This window comes from Salvelinus fontinalis, chromosome 3 (assembly GCF_029448725.1).
Source record: "Salvelinus fontinalis isolate EN_2023a chromosome 3, ASM2944872v1, whole genome shotgun sequence".
Classification (NCBI taxonomy): Eukaryota; Metazoa; Chordata; class Actinopteri; order Salmoniformes; family Salmonidae; genus Salvelinus; species Salvelinus fontinalis.
In genome coordinates, this window is record NC_074667.1 from 40,043,701 (window position 1) to 40,071,280 (window position 27,580).

At 42.5% G+C, this 27,580-nt stretch overlaps 1 protein-coding gene across 2 annotated transcripts in view; it reads right to left on the reverse strand.

Annotated features, from left to right (window-relative positions):
• prkcda (protein kinase C, delta a) overlaps nt 1-20,528 on the reverse strand; it is a 28,117-nt gene extending 7,589 nt beyond the window's left edge. For both annotated transcript variants that reach the window (XR_008758464.1, XM_055915471.1), the window contains exons 1-11: nt 20,020-20,528; nt 10,544-10,679; nt 10,123-10,322; nt 9,975-10,044; nt 9,416-9,575; nt 7,643-7,674; nt 7,359-7,444; nt 4,340-4,469; nt 4,144-4,244; nt 565-658; nt 167-297 (exon numbers count right to left, since the gene is read on the reverse strand). Coding sequence is in view for 1 of the 2 variants with exons in the window: in XM_055915471.1 (XP_055771446.1) it covers nt 167-297; nt 565-658; nt 4,144-4,244; nt 4,340-4,469; nt 7,359-7,444; nt 7,643-7,674; nt 9,416-9,575; nt 9,975-10,044; nt 10,123-10,322; nt 10,544-10,658 (1,119 nt within the window). In the remaining variant the exon portion in view is untranslated. The remainder of the gene's footprint in view (nt 1-166; nt 298-564; nt 659-4,143; nt 4,245-4,339; nt 4,470-7,358; nt 7,445-7,642; nt 7,675-9,415; nt 9,576-9,974; nt 10,045-10,122; nt 10,323-10,543; nt 10,680-20,019) is intronic.
• Nucleotides 20,529-27,580: the final 7,052 nt, after the last annotated feature.

The window sequence follows — 27,580 nt, forward strand, 5'->3', positions numbered from 1 at the left end:
AGGAAAGAAGAGAAGAAGACAAGAGAAAACAAAAGAAGAGGGGTGAACCTGATTTAAATATTATATTGGTGGTAATATTCTCCCATAAAGTCTGTTGTGTCTACTGGTGTCCAGTATGTGAACTGTGGTGCTTTAGGATCCTGACTGTCTGCTGTACCAGGCTTACCTTGCCAAAGCTGCCCTTGCCCAGGACCTTGTGAAAGACAAAGTTGTCTACGTTGATGCGTGTCAGGTGGGTGAGGCGAGATGGGGGGTGAGGGCTTGAGCCCTCCCACAGCCTGGCATAGGAGGGGCCATCTGGGGAACCCACACAGGTCATTATAAAGTCATCCTCCCAATCGTCATTATCATCATCATTACTATAATTAACATTACCCTTACGGAAAAACCACACGAATTTCACAAGTGATCATGTGACGTGTTCCAAAAACACATGTTAAATCGTGTTTTTTCTGTAAAGGTATATATAAAAACATATTTGTCTTCAAACAATTTACACCAACTTGATTTCAGTGAATTTAACATCATCATCAAATATGTTCATAAAATCAAACACACACTGACCATCCAGACCACCAATGGAGTTCCTAATGACTTCCTCATAGACCCCTATATCTGGGTCAGGTAGGGTTGGGTCTGAGCGCCGAGAGGAGGATTTCTGAAAGACATACAGGCGACAGAGGGAGAGAGAATACGTTTACAAAAGGGTGACGAGAGGGAGAAGAAAATAAAAACACTTTCCTTTTCACCACTGACATATCCACACAGCAAATTCTTCAGTCTTAAATCAACACTAACCACGTTTCCATCCAACTTTTCTATGCGAGTGAAGTCTGATGGAAACAACAAATTTGTCTGTAAACTTTCCAAACAAGCCAGAGCCGATGGACACAATCTCTACTCCCAACCCCCCCTTTCTCTCTCTCCATTTCTCTCTACCCCTACCTCCCACTATCGCTCTCACAGAACTGGCACCAACCAGGAACCAGCCACCACCACAAGAGGGAGGAGGGGGAGCTAAACATCAGACCTTCACCCAGAGCGATCGGACAACAGGGGAATGCCATCACTGACCCCTGGATCTAGGGCTCCCTTGTGTGCCTGCTTGCTCCTCAGGTTGTCATTCCTCCCCTCTGCAGATCCAGCACCAGTCCCAGCACCAATCCAGAACCAATTGGCCAGTCCCACCACCAGACGAGGAGGGACCAAACACCAGACCTTCACCAGGAGCGAGCGGACCACAGGGGATTGACACAATTGACCTCTGGGTCTCGAGCACCCTTCCATGGCTGCTTGCTCCTCAGATTGTTGTTTGAATTGTTTATTAATTGGAATTTGATTAGAAATTTTAGCATGTAATGAATTTTGAAATAACCAAATAAATGGACCTAAAATGTAACTATTTACAGCTCTGGTTTCTCTTTATTATGCCCAACCCTGTGTGGTGGGGATGTCCTGGGGTTGTATCCCTCCCTCTACCATCTTTTTCTATCTATCTCTCTTGTATTTGATTTGGTGGCTTTACCGCGACTGGTGCTGTTCCCCTAGTCCATGACCACTCGACACCCCGGAAGGACTGGGGAAGAAGGAAAGGTAACAGTGGCTTGACCGCGGCCCGACCTGACTCCCCAGTCCACGGTCCACCCGACACCTGAAGGGCTTATGGATGAAGGAAAGGTAACAATGTCTGGACTGGGGCACAAAAATGGCTGGTCCAGTTAAGACCGGATCAAATGGAGTGGGCGGTGTCCAAAACCTCCCCAGCACCATCACGCTTGGGACCAACAGGTGCTCCGTCCACTACTACGGCATGCCCAAACTATGCAGGAACTGTGGCCAACTGGGCCATCTGGCCGCAACCTGCACAGCCATCATCTGTAAGATCTGTAAAGACATCCATCCCACCTCAGACTGTATCTCTACACGCTGCTGCAACCTGTGCTGGAAAAGGGGCCACTTCCTACACCGGCAGGGCAAGGGCCATCACCCCCAACCCCAACCCCACTAACCCAAATCTCAACCCCAACACCCCACCCGTCCACTAGACAACAACTCCTGAATCAACACTAGAAATGTTACACTGAAAAATAAACACTAGGTAACACTGGCCAATTTGCTGTACCAAACTTGATCTGGACATATCTGACAAGTAATAGCGCTCTTATGGTATGCAATGACTAACATGACAAGAGGAACTGATGATGCGCTAACCAATTTCAAAGTTGCACCTTGTGCATTCTACTATTTCAACTCAAGAGTTCTACTCAAGAGTTCTACTATTTCAACAAGAGTAAGTTTTAAGCCGGACTGAGTTCCTTAAAGGGGGGGGGGGGCCCTTTAAGGAAGCCATAACGTATATGTTATGGCTTTACACCCCCTGCTATATTGTGGATAAAGAGTTACCTCTAACTGAACACAGAGGGTGTCCTTTAATGGAAGCCTCTCCAATATAATCCAAGGGAATCAGGAATTCCCCAGGGCAGCTGTCTAGGCCCGTTACTTTTTCAATCTGTACTAACTAAAGGCATTGTATTTGGGACAAATCATTCACTAAACCCTAAACCTCAACTAAATCTTGTAATGAATCATGTGGAAATTGAGCAAGTTGAGGTGACTAAACTGCTTGGAGTAACCCTGGATTGTAAACTGTCATGGTCAAAACATATTGATACAACAGTAGCTAAGATGGGGAGAAGTCTGTCCATAATAAAGCGCTGCTGTGCCTTCTTAACAGCACTATCAGCAAGGCAGGTCCTACAGGCCCTAGTTTTGTCAAACCTGGACTACTGTTCAGTCGTGTGGTCAGGTGCCACAAAGAGTGACTTAGGTAAATTGCAATTGGCTCAGAACAGGGCAGCATGGCTGGCCTTTGGACGTACACAGAGAGCTAACATTAATAATATGCATGTCAATCTCTCCTGGTTCAAAGTGGAGGAAAGAATGACTTCATTACTACTTGTATTTGTGAGTGGTATTGACATGTTGACTGCACCGAGCTATCTGTCTAAACTACTGGCACACAGCTCAGACACTCATGCATACCCCACAAGACATGCCACCAGAAGTATCTTCACAGTCCCCAAGTCCAGAACAGACTACGGGAGGCACACAGTACTACATAGAGCCATGACTACATGGAACTCTATTCCACATCAAGTAACTCATGCAAACAGTAAAATGTGATTTAAAAGTACACCTTATGGAGCAGCGGGGACTCTGAAGCAACACAAACAGGCACAGACACATGCATACACACATGATAACATACGCACTATACACACACTTACACATAGATTTTGTGTTGTAGATAAGTGGTAGTAGAGTAGAGGCCTGAGGGCACACACTTAATATGTTGTGAAATCTGGTATGAATTTATTGTAATGTTTTTTAAATGTATAACTGCCCTAATGTTGCTGGACCCCAGGAAGAGTAGCTACTGCCTTGGCAGCAGCTAATGGGGATTGATAATAAATACAAACAATTCTTATACTGCCAGAAAGATTAAAATCTCACCTTTCTGGTAAAGAAAATGTATACGTCGGTGATGTGTAGTCACTTTTGAGGACACGAGCTCAAGTTCACAGTACAAATATGATAAAAATATGAAAATCATGTACGATTTCTTCCCTATTGAACAAAAGTAGGGGAATAGGGCTTGAAATGATTGAAATTCTTTCTAAATATACTAACAATCTAATTCTAAATTACTTACTATAATATTTCACCTGTCTTATAACTGTATAATAAATATGATCATACTTAGTGACAGTACATAATTGGCTCCATTTCATATAACTGACGACAGAGCATTTTCTGTCCAGTGTCCTCTGAGCGACGCAGAGACGCCATTGAAATGCCTGCTGACTCGTTGCAACTTCAGCTTTAAGCACACATTGATTTTGGCTGTCTGTAACCAAGAGAAAGTGGTCTTGTTCAATTCCACGAAATGATTATGTATTTTTACATGTTGAGAGCTCTAAATCCATCTGAGAACATCACAGCGAGATGACTGCTTTTGCTGCAATCGCTTGCAAGAACATACGTCCACATACACGGGACACACAGACCACATGCCTGCACTCTTGCACAGATATATATATGCCTGCTCGCTTGCACATACACACAACAATCTCTTTCACTTACCTGGCTGACTTGAGTAAGTGCTTCAGCTAGTAGTTTCTGGTTGATTCCACAAAGGTTGGCCACTTTATCCTGACACTTATGATGCACATTCATGGCACAATCTACAAGAGAATAGAAAGAGTTACAGTATACTGTATAGGTAAATACAATGACAACACAAACACATCAGACACAGCACACACACACAGCTCCCTACCTTCACACTTGAGGCCCTGTTTGACCAGGCCCCACAGCAGACTGCCACAGTGGTCACAGAAGGTGGGACTCATGTAGTTGTGGTTCTTGAAGCGGTGTGGCATGTCAATCTTAAAACGCTCCTTCTGGAACTGTGATGGACACACACACAATTCATCAACACCCAGATCCATCGGTACCAATTGGGGGCAAAACACCCGCCTGGGAGGGTACCTCATGGCCCTGCGCACCCGTCTCATCATCCCCATTTCTCTTCCTCTCTCTCTCTCTGTCTCTCTCTCTCCTTCCATGCTCTCTCCCCCTCTCCTTTTGTTTTGTATCCCGTGATGTGATGCTTCCTGTAGTAGTGTTAGTGGGGTTCCTTAGAAGGCCACAGACTGACAGACACACTTTCTTTTGGTCTCCTCTCCTGCTCTATCTCCAGTCTACAGATGGCCTTATTTAAGCCCCTCTCTCACTCAGAACATGCCCCTTCTCACCACTCCTCAGGTGTGAGTGAATGCAGAATCCCTCACTTTTGAATGTAACTAAGCTCAGTTATCTGTGCTCTTTTGTCCACTCTATTGATTAATATTGACTGGAATGTGAGGGGACCTCATCCGATTGGTTGCAGGCCTGATTGATGCCTGCTAGTTTGGACTCTGACCCTATGACACTTCGACAGCTAATGGCATCACAGCTACACACTAAAAACAAATGGTTTTATATAGTTCCAAATAAGGGTTATTTGGCTGTAACCATAGCGGAACACTTTTTGGTGCTATATGGAACCTTTTGTTGAAGGCTCTATAAAGAACCATGTTTAAGGTTTTAAATATAATCTGTATGGTGCTATAAAGAACCCTTTCCTAACGTTCTATAAAGCAGGGTTTCCTAAACTCGGTCCTGGGTGCACATCTTTGTTTTTGCCTGTGCACTACACAGCTGATTCAAATAATTAACTAATCATCAAGCTTTGATTAATTGAATCAGCTGTGTAATACGAGGGCAAGAAACTAAAAGTGCACCGAGATTGGGAAACCCCGTTATGGTTACTCTTTTTGGAGCTATATAGAACCCTATTTTTATGGAGAATGGTTCTACAAAGAACCTTTCTCAAACTCAAAGATTCTTTGTAGAACCAGGGAGTTTTTAATTTATTTTGGTGTAATAGCCATATCATATTGTAAAAAATCCATAGGTTTTATTATTGTGTTTATTAACAAATTGAATCAGGTGTGCTAGCTCTGGAACGGCTTGGGGTCCCTGAGGAGATCATTGAGAACTACTGACTTCTCAATTGACACAAGGCCATACGTGATTCTTTTACAAGACACAGTAACTGGCCATAGCCATATACACTGAGTATACCAAACATTAGGAACACCTCCCTAATATTGAGTTGCATCCCCCCTTTTGCCCTCTGTACACCCTCAAGGTGTCGAAAGCATTCCAAAGGGATGTTGGCTGGATGTCCTTTGGGTGGTGGACCATTCTTGATACACACAGGAAAATGTTGAGCATGAAAACCCCAGCCGCGTTGCAGTTCTTGACACAAACCTGTGCACCTGGCACCAACCCCTCCTGTCTCAGCTTCCAGTATTTATGCTGCAATAGTGTATGTGTCGGGGGGCTAGGATTAGTCTGTTATATCTTGAGTATTTCTCATGTCTTATCCGGTGTCCTATGTGAATTTAAGTATGCTCCCTCTAATTCTCTCTCTTTTTCTCTCTCTTTCTCTCAGAGGACCTGAGCCCTAGGGCCATGCCCCAGGACTACCTGGCCTGATGACTCCTTGCTGTCCCCTGGCCACCTGGTCATGCTGCTGCTCCAGTTTCAACTGTTCTGCCTGCGGCTATGGAACCCTGACCTGTTCACTGGACGTGCTACCTTGTCCCCGACCTGCTGTTTTTGACCCTCTCTCTCTACCGCACCTACTGTCTCTAACTCTGAATGATCGACTATGAAAAGCAAACTGACATTTACTCCTGAGGTGCTGACCTGTTGCACCCTACATTTACATTTACATTTTAGTCATTTAGCAGACGCTCTTATCCAGAGCGACTTACAGTAGAGTGCATACATTTTTATTACATTTTACATACTGAGACAAGGATATCCCTACCGGCCAAACCCTCCCTAACCCGAACGAAGCTATGCCAATTGTGCGTCGCCCTACGGACCTCCCGGTTGCGGCCGGCTGCGACAGAGCCTGGGCGCGAACCCAGCCCAGCCTGGGCGCGAACCCAGAGACTCTGGTGGCGCAGCTAGCACTGCGATGCAGTGCCCTAGACCACTGCGCCACCCGGGAGGCCCACTACAACCACTGTGATTATTATTATCTGACCCTGCTGGTCATCTATGAACATATGAACATCTTGGCCATGTTCTGTTATAATCTCCACCCGGCACAGCCAGAAGAGGACTGGCCACCCCTCAGAGCCTGGTTCCTCTCTAGGTTTCTTCCTAGGTTCTGGCCTTTCTAGGGAGTTTTTCCTAGCCACCGTGCTTCTACATCTGCATTGCTTGCTGCTTGGGGTTTTAGGCTGGGTTTCTGTACAGCACTTTGTGACATCGGCTGATGTAAAAAGGGCTTCATAAATACATTTGATTGATTAAAATTTGATTACTACCATACCCCATTCAAAGGCACTTACATGTATTTGTTTTTCCAATTCACTCTCTGAATGGCACACATACACAATCAATGTCTCAACTGTCTCAAGGCTTAAAAATCCATCTTTAACCTGTCTTCTCCCTTCATCTACACTGAAATAGATTTACCAAGTTACATCAATAAGGGATCATAGCTTTCACCTGGTCAGTCTATGTCACGGAAAGAGCAGGTGTAGTTCATGTTTTGTATAATCAGTGTATAACATTTAATAGTCTAACTAAAAAGATTAGATAAACTGGAATGACACTCACACTCACGGTTGCAGGGAGAGGGAGAAAACTCCACTTTGGACTGACACAGGACAAGTAAATAAGGAAATTAATAAATGTCCTAATTAATGAATGAATAAGTAGTCCCAACGTACCACAGTGTCCCGGCTGTTGGCGGCCGTGCCCGTACACCTGCCAATGATCTTGTCGATGCATTTCTTATGGATGGCTGCATTGCATTCTGGGAGAGAAGGGATATGGAGTACATTGCTGGCAGGTGAGCACCATTCATTCAGGCAGGTATGAAAGTCACTGGTAGTGCTGTAGTCTGCTCTGCGTTGTGGGAGTGTTCATAACTACAGTGTTTATAATGTGTATCTATGATATCGTGTCCATGGGTTTGTATAGCAGTAGGTTGTCCTTGTTATTGTACACTTACGTCTGCACTTGTAGCCTTGCTTGTTGAGGCCCCTGTAGAATACAAAGGTATGGGAGTGAGAGATTATGGAGGGCCAGTGAAGATGATGATCACCTAATGATTAGGTGCTGTGCTGATGATGAAAGGAGATAAAGTGAGAACGGAGTACATACTGTACAGTCACGACCAAAATTATTGGCACCCTTGATAAAGACGAGCAAAGAAGACTGTATAAAATAAAGAACATAAATACTGAGCTATTTTGTATGCAAAAAATATGGGGAAATTATATTATTTCATACTAATGCAATTGCTCAGAGAAAACCTTTTTTTGTCATAAAATAAAATCTAAAAAAGATATTTGGCAGAATTATAGGCAGCCCTAACGATTCTTATGAATAAAATCTAACAAAATTGAATCTGCAATAACATTCATCTTTGTTTTAAGTTCATTTCTGCTTAAGGAACTGTATTGTGACCTTTCAGGGCTTCCTGTTTCACTGGGGTTAAAGAAGTTGGTCCATTTGTCATCCATCACCTTGGGCTAGGCAAAGAACTCGCTAATGAAAAGAGACAAATGGTTTTTGACTTTCATAAATCAGGCAATGTGTACAAAAAACATACTGAAAAAAAATAATATACTGCTTACCACTACTAGGGAAACAATGAAGAAGTGTACAACCCCTGGACCAGTGGTAAACGTGCCTGGAAGAGGACCCACGTGTATCTTGTCCCCACGCACAGTGAGGAAGATGGTTTGGGAGTCAAAGAAAAGACCAATGGCAACAGTTGGAGAATTACAGGTCGCATCCTGGGGTTGCCAAGTCTCCAAATCTAGAATTAGACGCCACCTCCATGCCAATAGACTATTTGGAAGGGTTGCCATAGAAAAGCCTTTATTGAGAGCAACCAACAAATGTAAACGCCCAGAGTTTGTTAAACGGCATTGGCACTTGGATTCGAACCGAGTGCTATGGTCAGATGAGACACAAATAGAGCTCTTTGGCCACACACACCAGTGGTGGGTTTGGCCTTGAAAGAAGGATGCATATACAGAAAATAACCTCATGCCTACTGTAAAATATGGTATATTGATGTTATGGGGCTGTTTTGCTTCCACATGAGGCTGTTTTGCTTCCAAATGAAGTTGTTTTGCTTCAACTGGTCATGGGACCTTGTTGGGCAGTCCATATGTCCATATGTGCAGACCGAAGAATATCAAGGATCTGGAAAGATGCTGTATGGAGGAATAGTCTAAGATCCCTCCCAATGTGTTCTTCAATCTCATAAAACATTATAGAACAAGGCTAAGTGCCGTTATTTTTGCTAGGGGAGGGATCTTTATCAAGGTTGCCAATAATTGTGTTTGTGACTGTAGCTGACAGGTGAGCACTGTTTATACAGCAGCAAACGGAGACTCTGTCACCGTCTCTACAGACACCACCTATTCTAGTAGAACACAACACACTAGAGCACTTGAAAATAAATGACTAGCAGTGGAAGCTCTACTGATTTTGCAAATACACTGCTAAATGTTGTGCAGGTATTTCCACACAATGCAGGTCTAAAGGTAGATAGATAGAAGGAGATTACTAAAACATTGTCTAATCTTATCTCCCCACTCAGTCTCTCAGCATAAAGTAGACCGACCAAGACGTTGCCACTTAAATTAGGTGAATGGAACTGATAATAAAACTTGTAAATATTGAATCACTTCTGTTAGCATAAAGCTAACAGATATTAGATATAACAGATATTAGATCTAGGAGTAAAGAGCCAGACTGAATAACTGACCAGACAAACTCTCTGCAGACGGAGCAGAAGGTGGGCTGTCTGAAGAAGGTGGCGATGAACTCGTGACATTTGACCTCGTGGATCTTGGCCTGTTTGATGGCTCCTCGCCTGCGGTTTATGGTGGGCCCCCCTTCCTCCTCCTTCGTGGGCAGCTTGCCCTCTATGGGTGACAGGGAGAGAAGCATCAGTGGAGCGCTACAGTTTAGAAGCATGAATGTAGCGTTAGGAACAGTAAGGACAACATTTGGAGTGCTTGGTCCACTGTTGGTATGAGAAAACAGGCAAAACCTTATATAGGAAAGCCAAGTAACGAGAACTATGTTTAGAAAACCGGGATTCATATACAAGACCTGTACATGACTGCAAGAATGTATGTGCTGTCTGCTCTGTCTGTATTCAAGAAGTAAGTGCAGTGAGAACAGATGAGAACCAAGGGAACAGACAGAAGGCGTTCAGTGTGACAAACATGACATAAAAGATACATTCAAAACAGGCCAGGTAGGAAGGGAAAAGTAGAGGATGAGAAGAAGAGAAGTGGGCTTTGTCTCCTGACTCTCACCTGTATCAGTTGCTCCCTCCAAGAAGAACTGCACTGCCATCATCACCTTCCCTGAGGGCTGCAGGTCCACCTGAACACAAACAATCATCTGTAAATTAGACACATAATTCAGGCAGGACGGTAGAGAATCCGACTGCAGCCCTCTTACCCAAAATTCAGCACGGCCGTTGCCCTTTTTGCAGCGCTCGGCAAGGACGGACACGCCAACTGTGACCTCGGCCAATGGCTCCTCGGCAGTCTTCATCAGCAGCACCTGCAGGACACGCCCCTCGTAGATGTGGGCATCGAAGCTGGCCTTCCAGGCTGGGAACATGGTGGGCTTCCTCTGAACCAGGGTCTTACCACGCTCTGGAGAGAAGGAAAGAGGGGGAAGGAGAGAGACAGGTTAGAAAGATGTTAAAAAGATAAGTTAGATAGAGACTGTTTTTTCATACTCTTGTGTAACAATCAAAAAATGTGCATATCTGTACCACACTGGTTACAGGTTACAATGTGATTCTATGGGACAATGGGACTAAAATAGTCCTACTATAACACAGTAATAACTACAGTAATAGTCAGATTATCACCGGTGGTGAGGGCCTCCTTCATCTTAATGGCACAAAAGGGGGGATCAGAAGGGGTCAGCGGAGACAGCACACCCAGGTCGTAGGAGTTGAAGGCGATCCGCAAGAAGGGCGCCATGGTGATGTGTCACTGGGCCACCTGTTCAAAGACATGGCCAAGCAGAATGTAACCACGGCAACATATTTGCAGTGACATGTCCGTCACTCAGCCTCCTGTTCATACGCACATGACAGCCGTGATTCAGTAACATCACCATCTGTTATGAGGGGTTTGCACACATGACCACACGCACGCGCATGCATACACACACATCCACCAGCATCAGTCACATGCTACCAATGTGGATAATTGTTTCATTCATTGTTTCATGAGTCAAAGTTTTGACACACCTACTCATTTTAGGGTTTTTCTTTATTTTACAATTTTCTACATTGTAGAATAATAGTGAAGACATCAAAACTATGAAATAACACATATGGAATCATGTAGTAACCAAAAAAAGTGTTAAACAAATCAAAATATATTTGAGATTCTTCAAAGTAGCCACCCTTTGCCTTATGAGAGCTTTGCAGACTCTTGGCATTCTCTCAACCAGCTTCATGTGGTGTGCTTTGATAAAAGGTGTGCTTTGATAAACGTTCATTTGTGGAATTTCTTTCCTTCTTAATGCGTTTGAGCTAATCAGTTGTGTTTTGACAAGGTAGGGGTGGTATACAGAATATAGCCCTATTTGGTAAAAGTGTCACAACCTGATCTGTTTCAACCGTCCTTGTGCTCGTCTCCACCCCCCCTCCCAGGTGTCGCCCATCTTCCCCATTATTCCCTGTATTTATACCTGTGTTTTCTGTCTGTCTGTGCCACTTTGTCTTGTTTGTCAAGTCAACCAGCGTTTTTTCTCCTAGCTCCTGTTTTTTCCCAGTCTGTTTTTCTCATCCTCCTGGTTCTGACCCTTGCCTGTCCTGACTCTGAGCTCACCTGCCTGACCACTCTGCCTGCGCTTGACCTCGAGCCTGCCTGCTGCCCTGTACCGCTTTGGACTCTGACCTGGTTATGAACTCTTGCCTGTCCCCGACCTGCCTTTTGCCTACTCCTTGGATTATAATAAATATCAGAGCGCAGACCATCTGCCTCCCGTGTCTACATCTGGGTCTCGCCTTGTGTCGTTATAAAAGACCAAGTCCATATGATGGCAAGAACAGCTCAAATAGGCAAAGGAAAATGACAGTCCATCATTACTTTAAGACATGAAAGTCAGAAAATCCGGAACATTTCAAGAACTTTGAAAGTTTCTTCAAGTGCAGTTGCAAAAACCATCAAGTGCTATGGTGAAACTGGCTCTCATGAGGACCGCCACAGGAAAGGAAGACCCAAAGTTACATCTGCTGCAGAGGATAAGTCATTAGAGTTACCAGCCTCAGATTGGAGCCCAAATAAATGCTTTAGAGTTCAAGTAACAGACACATCTCAACATCAACTGTTCAAAGGAGACTGCGTGAATCAGGCCTTCATGGTAAAATTGCTGCATAGAAACCACTACTCAAGGCCACCAATAAGAAGAAGAGACTTGCTTGGGCCAAGAAACAGGAGCAATGGACATTAGACTGGTGGAAATCTGTCCTTTGGTCTGATGAGACCAAATTGGAGATTTTTTGTTCCAACCAAGAGTAGGTGAACGGATGATCGCCTGAAGCATGGAGGAGGAGGTGTGATGGTTGGGGGTGCTTTGCTGGTGACATTGTCAGTGATTTATTTAGAATTCACGGCACACTTAACCAGCATGGCTATCAGAGCATTCTACAGCGATACGCCATCCCATCTGGTTTCCGCTTAGTGGGACTATCATTTGTTTTTCAACAGGACAATGACCCAAAACACACCTCCAGGCTGTGTAAGGGCTATTTGACCAAAGAGAGTGATGGAGTGCTGCATCAGATGACCTGGCCTCCACAATCATCTGACCTCAACCCAATTGAGATGGTTTGGGATGAGTTGGACCGCAGAGTGAAAGAAAAGTAGCCAACAAGTGCTGAGTGATGGGAACTCCTCCTTTGGGAACTATGGGAACTCCTTCAAGACAGTTGGAAAAGCATTGCAGGTGAAGCTGGTTGAAAGAATGCCAAGAGTGTGCAAAGCTGTCATCAAGGCAAAGGGTGGCTACTTTGAAGAATCTCAAATATAAAATATATTTTGATTTGTTGAACACTTTTTTGGTTACTACATTATTCCATATGTGATATTTCAAAGTTGAGTGTCTTCACTATTATTCTACATTGTAGAAAATAATACAAAAATAAAGAACAACCCTTGAATGAGTAGGTGTGTCCAAACTTTTGACTGGTACTGTATGTATACATATGTGTGTATATTACAGGAGGCTGCTGAGGGGAGGACGGCACATAATAATGTCTGGAATGGAGTCAATGGAATGGTATCAAACACATAGAGCTATTAATTTTACAATAATGGTTCTATGTTATAACAGTTAACAAGTTATAACTGGTTAATAGTGAATAACAGTTCATTTAACTCAACTATAGAAAGAAAATGTATTTGCTCGATCTAGGATGGGAAAATCTTAAGTAGATTTTGTGTTCTTGGCGAAGGTAAAAGTATGTATTTACTCTTATGTGTTTGATACCATTCCATTAATTCCATTCCAGCCATTACTATGAGCCCGTCCTCCCCAATTAAGGTGCAACCAGCCACCCGTGGTGCAACCAGCCACTATTTATGTGAGTGAGTATATTCATGTGTGTGTGTGAGTGCGTATGTGTGTGTGTGTGTGTGTGTGTGTGTGTGTGTCAGTGAGTGTGCGTGTGTGAGTGAGTGACTCTAGTTAGCGAGTGAGAGTATGGGTGTGTATGAGAAATAAAGATATTCTGAGTCACCTTAACAAACAGGAACTATTTCTGTGATATAGGCCTAAACCTACTAATGAGAAACAGAGCTGAGACAACGCCCTTCTCACATATCTCACATCCACATGTGACTAACTTTACTGACACTGTAAACCAAACTCTGATGGTTCAATCTCACATTAGAAGGACCCTAATCCAAACCAACACACACACAGCCTACAATAGGAACACAGAAAACATGGCATTTAAAAAATAATAATAATAATTTAAGCACTTCTGTCAAGAACAGCTTCATTTATAATTTTGTCAGTGAGAATGTGTGTATGGTGTGAAATTATAGTAGCAGGTGTTGAAGAACGTGTGTGTGTGTGTGTGTGTGTGATCTCTGTGATTCTCTCTGAGTGTAATGTAGCTCTGGTGGTGAAGGTATTTCCCTGCATCCTGGGAGGGAGCAAGTCTCAACAAGTCCAAAGTCTAAAGAGGGCTCCTCAACAACATTCCTGTGTTTCTGTTCCCCAGCTTTACACCACCACCCATACACGTCAAAAATATGTCAGGGGACAAAGAAATGATGGCAAAAACAAGGAAAGAAAATAGAGAAAAAGTAAAAGAGGACACAAAAATGACAGACAGAGGAATGACATTCAGCATGTATTAAAGCAGGAGTCGATGTGTTCAAGCTTTGAGCTGTGATGATTCCGGGTGTTGATCAATAATAAACTGTGTGTGTGTGTGTGTGTGTGTGTGTGTGTGTGTGTGTGTGTGTGTGTGTGTGTGTGTGTGTGTGTGTGTGTGTGTGTGTGTGTGTGTGTGTGTGTGTGTGTGTGTGCCTGTGTTACCAGGCAATCACAGAGATTGGTGTCAGCCGCACCAATGTATCGGAAGGAAACACCGTTCAACTGACGACCAAGGTCAACCTGCAGGTGCCCGGCCTGCCACAAGGAGTCACTAGAGCCAAGTAAAGCCCCCCCTCCCCGGCCAAACCCTCCCCTAACCTGGACGACACTGGGCCAATTGTGCACCGCCCTATAGGACTCCCGATCACAGCCAGTTATGATACAGCCTGGGATCGAACCCAGGTCTGTAGTGACACCTCTAGCACTGTGATGCAGAGCCTTCGATCGCTGTGCCACTCAGAAGGCCCGATCATTTTTTTAAACATGAAATGCTCTATGTGAAATGCATTATGTGGGTTGAATGCTGTAACAACACATTATAAAACAATTAATAAAAGTCCCATGATGGTAGTGATTGCCCATTACTGCTTATCACTTATTAACCATCAGTTATTGACATTACTTTATTTTAATAAAATATTTCAGTTGTTGTATACAGTGGGGGAAAAAAGTATTTAGTCAGCCACCAATTGTGCAAGTTCTCCCACTTAAAAAGATGAGAGAGGCCTGTAAACATTCCAGAAAATCACATTGTAGGATTTTTTATGAATTTATTTGCAAATTATGGTGGAAAATAAGTATTTGGTCAATAACAAAAGTTTCTCAGTACTTTGTTATATACCCTTTGTTGGCAATGACAGAGGTCAAACGTTTTCACAAGGTTCACACACTGTTGCTGGTATTTTGGCCCATTCCTCCATGCAGATCTCCTCTAGAGCAGTGATGTTTTGGGGCTGTTGCTGGCCAACACAGACTTTCAACTGGGGTTGAGTTCTGAGATCTGGAGACTGGCTAGGCCACTCCAGGACCTTGAAATGCTTCTTACGAAGCCACTCCTTCGTTGCCCGGGCGGTGTTTGGGATCATTGTCATGCTGAAAGACCCAGCCATGTTTCATCTTCAATGCCCTTGCTGATGGAAGGAGGTTTTCACTCAAAATCTCACGATACATGGCCCCATTCATTCTGTCCTTTACACGGATGAGTCGTCCTGGTCCCTTTGCAGAAAAACAGCCCCAAAGCATGATGTTTCCACCCCCATGCTTCACAGTAGGTATGGTGTTCTTTGGATGCAATTCTGCATTCTTTGTCCTCCAAACACGACGAGTTGAGTTTTTACCAAAAAGTTCTATTTTGGTTTCATCTGACCATATGACATTCTCCCAATCTTCTTCAGGATCATCCAAATGCTCTCTAGCAAACTTCAGACGGGCCTGAACATGTACTGGCTTAAGCAGGGGGACACGTCTGGCACTGCAGGATTTGAGTCCCTGGCGGCGTAGTGTGTTACTGATGGTAGGCTTTGTTACTTTGGTCCCAGCTCTCTGCAGGTCATTCACTAGGTCTCCCCGTGTGGTTCTGGGATTTTTGCTCACCGCTCTTGTGATCATTTTGACCCCACGGCGTGAGATCTTGCGTGGAGCCCTAGATCGAGGGAGATTATCAGTGGTCTTGTATGTCTTCAATTTCCTAATAATTGCTCCCACAGTTGATTTCTTCAAACCAAGCTGCTTACCTATTGCAGATTCAGTCTTCCCAGCTTGGTGCAGGTCTACAATTTTGTTTCTGGTGTTCTTTGACAGCTCTTTGGTCTTGGCCATAGTAGAGTTTGGAGTGTGACTGTTTGAGGTTGTGGACAGGTGTCTTTTATACTGATAACAAGTTCAAACAGGTGCCATTAATACAGGTAACGAGTGGAGGACAGAGGAGCCTCTTAGAGAAGAAGTTACAGGTCTGTGAGAGACAGAAATCTTGCTTGTTTGTAGGTGACCAAATACTTATTTTCCACCATCATTTGCAAATAAATAAATTAAAAATCCTACAATGTGATTTTCTGGATTTTTTTTCTCATTTTGTCTGTCATAGTTGAAGTGTACCTATGATGAAAATTACAGGCCTCTCTCATCTTTTTAAGTGGGAGAACTTGAACAATTGATGGCTGACTAAATACTTTTTTGCCCCACTGTATATTACATTTGTTTTATTTGCTGACTTTATTATTTCATTCCAAGTCATCATCTCATCTCTATAGAGCTGCTGTCTATGCGGTCTGACAAAATCACTATTTTATTAGTTCTTCAAAGTAAATAAAGCATACTTTTATGACTGCTGAATACCTACTAGCAATCACTTAGATCATGTATTTTCAGGTAGAGATACCTAACGAAGAAACTGCTCTGTACATTAGTAGCATGTGAGTGATGGGTGAGCATGTGTAAACTGCTCTGTACATTAGTAGCATGTGAGTGATGGGTGAGCGTGTGTAAACTTCTCTGTACATTAGTAGCATGTGAGTGATGGGTGAGCATGTGTAAACTGCTCTGTACATTAGTAGCATGTGAGTGATGGGTGAGCGTGTGTAAACTGTTCTGTACATGTACATTAGTAGCATGTGAGTGATGGGTGAGCGTGTGTAAACTGTTCTGTACATTAGTAGCATGTGAGTGATGGGTGAGCGTGTGTGTACTGCTCTGGTATGTATCCTCTTAAACGCACATTCTTCTGTCTCTTACGTAGCAAAAGTAAAATAAACACAGACCGTACAAGTAGACGCGAAATGGATTATGGTCATTGTAGTTAATTATCATGTTTTCTGCGCTAACTATGTAAAACATTGGCCTGTTGGAAACTATAACTCACTACTATATCACAGAGTTCTGGCATGATCTAATTTATCTCCAGAGAAAGTGCAGTGCAGTGTGCACATTGAGCGCACATAAAAAAAACGAACGAAATGGAATTCAAATAGGTTGGTCAATTAGTTTTTTTTAAACTAAAAAGAACTGACATTTCGGTTAATCACTCAGCACTATAATCTTGTCCACCAGTCGGTTCTCTCTCTCTCTGTATGTGGTAGCAATGAGCCTGGGGACGAGGTTATGGCTGTGAGCTCATACTCCTTTCCATATCGCTTTCTTTCTTCCTCCTCTCCCATCGCCTGTGTCCACCGTCCACCTCCATCTCCAAACACTTTGTTTGTTGATAGTATGACAATCTAGTGAATCACAGCAACTGTGTTGAATAAACATCAGCATATTGTCCCAATGCAGTCATGCATTCACACATCATCCCCTTCTGACTCACAGACAGCTGACTGACAGCACCTCAGACCATGACATCACGCAGCTGTGCTACAGTACACTGGCCATCTTTAGCCTGGCAAACTGTGGCAGAGCTTTTTAGTAAATGACGAGCGCAGACTGGAAATGTGTTAGTTACTAGTCAGCCATGGTAGCCAGGTGTATTTACAAGGCTGTAGATGATTCTATTACAGCACTCAACGAAACTGAGATAAATAAGCATCACATATCCTATCAAATCACCTGGGTCTTAAAGCTGGAATCATTAGCAGTGAAACTGCCATGTCCATTTGCAATATCACAACAAAGACCGTTTTTCCCCGTTGGATATCATTGCACATGTGGTAAAACAGCAGAGTTTATATTCCGTTTTTGTTTTACCAATATGCTGGATGCTCCTCTCCTCCTTCCATAAACAAAACAAAAACAGTAACAAATGCGCCTGGGGCGACCATTGGCGCTGTTTCACCTAATGCGGATTCCAGCTTCAAACCGAACACTAATAGTGTGTGTGTGTGCGTGCGCGCGCATGTGTGGGTGGAGTGTGAAAGTGTGTGTTAGTCCAAACTTTTATGTAGAGAATACAGATCTGGATAGGGAAGTGAAGCATCCTTGCATCATCACCCTGTGGAGATCAACGCAACAACGGTAGACTCATGCTAGTAGACATGCAAGCATACACACCATACACAGAGACAAACACTTATAATAGCTGAGACCATCACACTTAAAGCTTAAAGAAGCACATACAACCCCTCTGACACACACTAGTGAGACAGCAGTCCTGGAACAAGCCCCGACTATCTATGGCAGTCATGGTTATTTCTTTCACAGCATACCACTTCTAGTAGACCCTGCAGGAGACATGACCTGTAGTAGACTGTAGACGACCTGGACTCTAATCTCCTCCTTCGTAACTCAAGGCTACTGGGCCAGTAGTGTACTGTACAATTCAGGGGTGCAACTTTCACTTGGGACATGTCCCCCCCAAATTCTGAAATTGCATTCCAGTTTTATCATTAAAATGTGATACAAAACGAGGCACGGGTGTGCTTTAGGACCATGCGGGCGCCTCAGAGCAGTCTGGTAGGCTGTTTGGAGTGTTCATCTGACCTGATAAAAAATATATATATGTCCCCGTCCACTTTTTTTGTTACTATCTATAGTGCAATTTATCCTATAAAGTTGAAGTCTGTTACCAAACCAACGGGCGAGAACAAATACTTATGATCTAACAGAGAGACCGAGATGAAGGGAGAGAGGGAGAGATGGATGAACGGAGAGCAAGCGGTAATGACTACAAGCCTTCTTACACAGACTCATAACTCAAACTCTAATGGGGCCATTCAAAGTGACCACTATTGAGCCTGTTACTCTATGACATAACATCTCCAGTGTAGTCACAGCCGAAGCCATGCAGCTAGTGAGCTGAACAATGTTCCAGGGGGGGTATGATCTTCTGATCGCTGAGCAGCGCAAATAAACATGCATGCACACTCACACAATGGGCTACACTCCAGGCAATGAAAGCCAAAGCGTATAGATAAAGCTGATCACTCTCTGTGATGGAGGATGCAACACAATGATCAGTCCAGTCTTTATGGGGGGACACAACAGAATAGGATATTAAAGGGTCACTTTACTCCATGCGCCGGGAAACACACACACACACACACACACACACACACACACACACACACACACACACACACTTCCTTTTGAGAAGAATGAGATCAGTGTTTTCAACATCATCATCTGATCAGTTCAAGTTGGTCAACAGCTGGGTGTGCAGAGATCATGTCTTCTTGCTTCATCTTTGCACTGTTAGTTGGATGTGATTGTGCTTCACCAAATTCAGTTGGCATTATGATTAGGCACAGTGGTGACTCACAATGCAATGCAACATGAAAGGGGGATTCCCTTAGCAAGCAAACGTGCATACAAAAGGGCCCTGGGGACCAAAGTTTCAGTCAAGTACCTTTGTTGTTTTCAACACAGTTATTAGTCAACAACAAACATGCAAAATTGGTCATGAAATGTAAAGTAATTGGGAAATGAACTGAACAGTGTTGATAAGTGGAAGCCTTTAAAACGGTTTCTCCATCAATGCCTTCCCACTGGGCACAGACGTCAATTCAACGTGTCGTGATCTTGAGAAACCCCTATTATGTACAGTATCATCACTCTTTTCTACAAATAGAAAATAATAGTTTCTTGATGTCTCATAATTGAGAAAAGTCTGAATTTATATGACAGTCTGTTCATAAAAAGACCCCGGCGTTTACAGTTTAGAAACATTTGAAGTATTTGTCAAGGCCAACGTTCTCTTGAAGGATTCATTCGTCTCTTGCACGTCATGGAACTGTAGGCTACTGTGCAATGTTTTTATCTGGAATGTGGCGCATGTCAGTGCCCGCCATAATCAACAGATAACATTACAGTTGTAGGCTAGTACCCGAAATACTAGTACTCTATTCGCGCAAGCGCAACTACTAGTAAAGAGTATAAAGGCTATTTAAGCATTCAATAATCAACCCTGAAAAACTTCTCAAACTAGGTTGCAAAACGCAACAAAACCGAAAAAAGTTACAAAAATATATTTTCTCAATTGGCCGAATGACCGAAAGTCATTTTCCGTTGACTTACCTCGTCTTGCAAACGTGTGGATTATTTCTTGTTTCGTGAGTTTTCTTGTTCTTGTCTTCCCTTCAGTTTCTCGTCTGTGATTCCGTCGATCGAGGAAGTAAGCCACTGCTCGCTTGCTCTCAGGCTTCTCCGCAGACTGTAGCGAAGTGACGTCGACCATACACACACACACACACACACACACACACACACGCACGCACGCACGTACTGCACTGCACTGCGGATGCAGAAGTCTTTGCGGCAACCCAGAATACACGGGTCCATGTCCTCTTTTGGTTTCACTGATTATTGGTCATCTCCTGACTCCTGTGTGACATTGAAGGATCAATTGTAAAGGCATCATAAAACTTTTATGCCAATTGGTGATAATAATGAATTGCCCTCTTTTAACTCCAAGTTCTTCAACTCTTGGCCTTTCAACAGTGCTTAGTCAAGTCTGCCTCCACTCCCATATTGAATCTACAGTTTTTTACCGTGACTTTTTTAAGCCTTTCTCAATACTGGCAGCGCTGTGAGTATGTCTGTCCTAGATAGCTGTATGTGGGATGAGTATGTCTGTTCCAGATCGCTGTATGGGGGATCGTTATGGAAAAAAACACTTTTCACATGTGACATTTCCAAATGTTTTGCACGGGTGAAATCATCTAAAACAATGTGTTTTTGGAACACTTCACATGTGATGATATTTCACATGAAGTTTCACATGTGATCGCATAACCTTTCACAAGTGAATAAAAAATTTTCACATGCAATTTCACAGGTGATGCCATGCAATCAAATATAGTTGTTATGATACACACACAGTGCTTTTTTTTAAACAAATTTGACACACTTTGAATATGTTTACAGGAATAACTATTTAACATGCCCAGGTAAGGACCTGGGATTTGAACTCACAAATGCTTGGAACAGTGCATTTCAACCGTCCTGCTATCCCACCATGTCTATAACTGATTTCACCTTTATTCCTACACTTTTGGACTTCAAAGTACATCCCAGCTTTGATAAAAATACACAAAAGAAAAATTATTATTTATCATAGTGATTCAGGTGTAACATTGAAACAGATTAATATGCACCACCAATATTATACAGCTACACAGAAAACCATCAAATTGAGGAAATAAATAAATGTAAGTGCAGAGATGTATTGAATGTGTATACCGACTTTGTGGCAAAGCAGAAAGGTCAGTGTACCTCAAATCCAGAGGATGTGAGTTCAAATTCCAGGTGGGGTCATGCTTTAGCTGAAAAGCGATAGCACATAAATTGCACATGTAAAAAAAGTAACCCCCAGGCTGTGTAAGGGCTATTTGACCAAGAAAGAGAGTGATGGAGTGGTGCATCAGATGACCTGGCCTCCACAATCACCCAACCTCAATCCAATTCAGATGGTTTGGGATGAGTGGGACCGCAGAGTGAAATAAAAGCAGCCAAGTGCTCGGCATATATTGGAACTCCTTCAAGACTGTTGGAAAAGCATTCCAGGTGAAGCTGGTTGAGAGAAAGCCAAAAGTGTGCAAAGCTGTCATCAAGGCAAAGGGTAGCTACTTCAAAGAATCTGAAATATGATTTTTATTTGATTTGTTTAACCCTTTTTTGGTTACTACGTTATTCCATATGTGTTATTTCATAGTTTTGATGTCTTCACTATTATTCTACAATGTAGAAAATAGTGAAAATAAAGAAAAACCCTGGAATGAGTAGGTGTCTCCAAACTTTTAACTGGTACTGTATATGTGCATGTACATTCTTCTACCCAATATAGTCAATTTAATGCTGCATTCGTAACAATTTGGGAGGTGGGAATTTACCAGTTGTGAAGTCGTCAATACCAGTTGGATGCATTCATGTGCTTTGAACTTGTTGAGAAATGCTGATTGCCTAATGGCCAACAAGCTGCATAAACCATAAACTAAAAGTACAGCTATCATGCTTGTAAACAAATGACAGTGTTCAAAAAACATATTAATATATTGCTTTTTATTAATAATGTTGTGTTGTTGCATTTTACCTGCCGAAAATTATGTTATAAAGGTAATTTCCTTAGTAGCTGACGTCAGAGGTCAGCATGTGGGAGAAGTGGGAGCTCAGGATGATAGACAAGTTTGTCACTAGTAATTACCAGTTGGAGGGCTGTTCAAGTGGATTTCATCCAGTTGTATGTGTTAATTCCCACTTTCAAAAGAAAAGGAGTGTCACGCCCTGATCATAGAGAGCTTTTTATTCTTGTTATTATTATTATTTATTTTATGTTGGTTAGGTCAGGGTGTGACTAGGGGGGTCATCTAGGTGATTATATATCTATGTTGGCCTGGTATGGCTCATATTTTCTGTGTCAACAAAATCAATGTTCTGCCATGGCCATCTCAGGCGCTGGACCTCAATCCAATCGAAAACCTGTGGGCTGAGTGGAAGAGGGCAGTTGACAAGTGCAAACTCAAGAATGTGAAGGATCTTGACAGGATCTGCATAGAGGAATGGCCCAAAATCCCTCCAAATCTGTTCCTTAACCTTGTCAAACATTACAGGAAAAGACTCCATGCTGTTTTCCTTGCCAGAGATGGTTGCACTAAGTACTAAATGAGGAGTGCCAATAATTATGAAACCTTGATTTTGGTGAAATGTATTTTGAATTAAATAAGTGTATGATTTTGGTGTGTTCCATTGAAACATTAATAAAGTACAGTATTTCTCACATGTTGGTATTTTGAGTTTATCTCTATAATTATATTGTTTATATTTTTTTAAGTATTGTTTGTGCATTGCCAGTCAGGGGTGCCAGTAACTTTGGAGCCCACTGTATCTATGTTGGCCTGGTATGGTTCCCAATCAGAGGCAGCTGGCAGCCATTTCTCCATTGTGCTTTGTGGGATCTTGTCTAGGTATAGTTGCCTGTGTGCACTACATTGAGCGTCACGTTTTGTTTTACGCTGTATTGTTTTTTCTTTGAGTTTCTCTTCCAAATAAAGAGGATGGAAACATATCACGCTGCATCTTGGTCCACTCCTTATAACGATCGTGACAAGGAGAGCCGCACACCCAGATGCAATAATTTTATAAACTAATAACCAACGTTTCGACAGACAAGCTGTCTTCATCAGGGTATAAATTCCCACTTCCCACTTGGTTAAGAACACACGCTGCGTTCACGTCAGTAGATGCTCCTCAGAGGAGGAAGGGTAGGACCATCTTCCTCAGTGAATTCTTTTTTTTTAAATGGTAAAACTTTTAAAAAGTTATCCTTTTCAGATAAAACTATACTAAACATCACCAAATAATTGATTAAAACACACTATTTTGCAAAGAAGGTCAACAAGTAGCCTCAACAGCACTCTGTTGAGTAGCACCATGGTGTAGCCGGAGGATAGTTGGCGTCAGTCCTCCTCTGGGTACATTGTCTTCAATACAAAACCTAGGAGGGTCATGGTTCTCAGCCCCTTCCATAGACTTACACAGTAATTATGACAACTTCCGGAGGACGTCCTCCAATCTATCAGAGCTCTTACAGCAGGAACTGACATATTGTCCACCCAATCAAAGGATCAGAAAATGAATCTAATACTGACAGCATAAGCTACAGCTAGCTAGCACTGCAGTGCATAAAATGTGGTGAGTATTTGACTCAAAGAGAGAGAAAGACAAAAGTTGATCAGTTTTGAACAAATACATTTAGACCAAAATTAAGGAGAAGCAAGAGAGAAATATATATAGAGAGAATCTTTTTTTTTTTCACTTTCAGTTTCACTTACTTAGCTAGCAAATACAGCTTGCGAGTTTAGCCTACTGAAACGCCCTGCTCAAACAGAGAGATGCTATGTTAAATGGAAGCAATCGGAACAAAACGGCGATAAACATACTCAAATTTCTCCAATAGAAACTCTTGTTTGCAACTGTTGGACTAATGATTACATCCTATATCAGCAAGATACAGGCAAGAGTGTGCAAGGCGGTATGGAATTTCACACTCAAATTTGTCTCTCGACCTGTGTGCACCTATGTTATAAACTTTCAGTCATACGCTGTCAGTTCTGCAATTGTTGTAAGAACTTGTGACAATAAAGAGCTGCAGTGTGACAAGGTTGCTGTGCATTTTCCAGTAGTTTAATGGCAGCTGGTTGACAAGAAGTTCATTTTCAATAACTTACTGTAAACAAGTTGCAAGCGGGTTCTTGTAAAATTCACCTGTAGCTAACCCATTACACTCACTGACCTGAGGGTCTGGTAGGCAAGTGAGTATACTCCTGAGACCTGAAATTATTTGGGGTGAAAAAACATGTGACCAAGATTTTATTTTATGTGCAAAATTGTCCTCCGTAGTGGTCATTAAGACGTAAATATGAAAAATTGTACATTACCGTCAATGGGTACAGTAGGTGAAAAACATAGTTGCGGAATCTAAGTGTCACGACTTCCGCCGAAGTCGGGTCCTCTCCTTGTTCAGGCGGCGCTTGGTGGTTGGCGTCGCCGGTCTTCTAGCCATCATCGATCCACTTTTCATTTTCCATGTGTTTTGTCTTGTTTTTCCTCACACCTGGTTTCAATTCCCTCAATTACTTGTTGTGTACTTAACCCTCTGTTCCCCCCATGTCTTTGTGTGGGATCGTTTATTGTAGTGCTTGTGCACGTTCCCCGTGAGCGCACAACGGGTTATTTTTGTGCCCATGTATCTTGTTGTTCTGGATGCCGTTGGTTTTGCTAAATAAATCTCCGGTTATCACCCAGTTCTGCTCTCCTGCGCCTGACTTCTCTGCCGCCAATTACGCACCCCGCTACACCAGGTGTCTTATTTAATGTGAAAAAAGTATTGCACGGTCCTGACAACTCACTTAACTATTCATGAGATTTTCACTTACGAGAAACAATTTGAATACCAAACTCACAAACATTATAATAATTACTGTACACACACTTATTTTCAAATTTCCATAGAATGTGCTAAGTTTGACAGTCATTTCGTTAAGAACCAGGAAGATAAAGTGGCCAAGGTCTCTCCCCCACACATGTGATATCATTGAAAAGCCCAGAATGTCTCTCAAAGGGACAACATGACTTAATACAGTGGCTTGTATGGCCTCTGAGATACGGACCAATAACTGATGTCCACTAGAGAGGACAACAATGAACTGCTGGGTATTACAATGACAAATTAAATATTGTATGGCTGTTTTGTAGTACCTATGTCAGCCTTTAACAAGGCTGCAGAACTGACCGTTTTGTGTTTATGAAAATAATGCAGCAGAGTACATTAACTTGGATGACACACCTTTTTAATGGGAGACAAAAAGTGTTAGCTAAAAGCTACATCTCCAATAAGCTACACCTGCAATCTTCTGCCGCTGCTACAGTATGCTACCAATCAGCAGGTGATGTACATGTTGTCAACAGAAGAGTCAGTGAAGGTACAGTAGGTTACTGGCAAGGATTGTTAGTAGCGGTGTGTGTCTTGTAGGTTACTGGCAATGTTTTGCCAGTATTAATGTGAATTGTACAATGACTTACTAGGTAAGAAATGACAAATTCACAGAAAAGAATAGCCATTAATTTACTTACAAAGTTTGCAGAAGAGGCAGTATCAAAAGAAATGCATAATTTGCATCGCCATTACCAACTGCTACAACACTTCCACTGACGGTTGGCACAAATGCACATTTATTTGACCATGCCCCGAAATATGCTAATGTTCCCTACTAGTACATTGCCCCCACTTACAGTTGAAGTCGGAAGTTTACATACACCTTAGCCAAATACATTTAAACTCAGTTTTTCCCAAATCCTGACATTTAATCCTAGTAAAAATTCCCTGTTTTAGGTCAGTTAGGATCACCACTTTATTTTAAGAATGTGAAATGTAAAAATAATAGTCGAGAGAATGATTTATTTCAGCTTTTATTTCTTTCATCACATTCCCAGTGGGTCAGAAGTTTACATACTGTCACGCCCTGACCATAGTTTGCTTTGTATGTTTATATGTTTTGTTTGGTCAGGGTGTGATCTGAGTGGGCATTCTATGTTGTACGTCTAGTTTGTCTGTTTCTGTGTTTGCCCTGATATGGTTCTCAATCAGAGGTAGGTGTTAGTCGTTGTCTCTGATTGGGAACCATATTTAGGTAACCTGTTTTGTCATTGTGGGTTGTGGGTGATTGTCTATATGTAGTGTCTATGTGTCAGCACTATTTGTTATTTAGCTTCACGGTCGTCGTCCTTAAGCCATTTTGCCACAACTTTGGAAGTATGCTTGGGGTCACCCACGTGCTTCACGAATGGGATGGTGATCTTCGGCTTGCAAGCCACCCCCTTTTTCCTCTTAACATAACGATGGTCATTATGGCCAAACAGTTCTATTTTGTTTCATCAGACCAGAGGGCATTTCTCCAAAAAGTATGCTCTTTGTCCCCATGTGCAGTTGCAAACCGTAGTCTGGCTTTTTTTATGGCGGTTTTGGAGCAGTGGCTTCTTCCTTGCTGAGTGGTCTTTCAGGTTATGTCGATATAGGACTTGTTTTACTGTGGATATAGATACTTTTGTCGCTGTTTCCTCCAGCATCTTCACAAGGTCATTTGCTGTTGTTCTGGGATTGATTTGCAGTTTTTGCACCAAAGTATATTCATCTCTAGGAGACAGAACGCGTCTCCTTCCTGAGTGGTATGACGGCTGCGTGGTCCCATGGTGTTTATACTTGATGTACTATTGTTTGTACAGATGAATGTGGTACCTTCAGGCGTTTGGAAATTGCTCCCAAGGATGAACCAGACTTGTGGAGGTCTACAATTTTTTTCTGAGGTCTTGTTTAATTTATTTTGATTTTCCCATGATGTCAAGCAAAGAGGCACTGAGTTTGACAGTACGCCTTGAAATACATCCACAGGTACACCTCCAATTGACTCAAATTATGTCAATTAGCCTATCAGAAGCTTCTAAAGCCATGACATAATTTTTGGGAATTTTCCAAGCTGTTTAAAGGTACAGTCAACTTAGTGTATGTAAACTTCTGACCCACTGGAATTGTGATACAGTGATCTATAAGTGAAATAATCTGTCTGTAAACAATTGTTGGAAAAATTACTTTTGTCATGCACAAAGTAGATGCCCTAACTGACTTGCCAGAACTATAGTTTTGTGAAGTGGTGAAGTGGTTGAAACACTTAGGTTGGAGTCATTAAAAATTGTTTATGTAAACTTTCGACTTCAAATGTATATTTCAAAGCGCACTATACACACAATGCCCCATAAAGATAAAGAAAAACCATTTTTTCTTCAATTTTTGCAAATGTATAATTTTTTAAAATATTTATCACATTTACATAAGTATTCAGACCCTTTGTTGAAACCCCTTTGGCAGCGATTACAGCCTCAAGCCTTATTGGGTATGACGCTACAAGCTTGGCACACCTGTATTTGGGGAGTTTATCCCATTATTCTCTGCCGATCCTCTTAAGCTCTGTCCTTTTGGATGGGGAGCATTGCTGCACAGCTATTTTCAGGTCTCTCCAGAGATCGGGTTCAAGTCCGGGCTCTGTCTGGGCCACTTAAGGACATTCAGAGACTTTTCCCGAAGCCA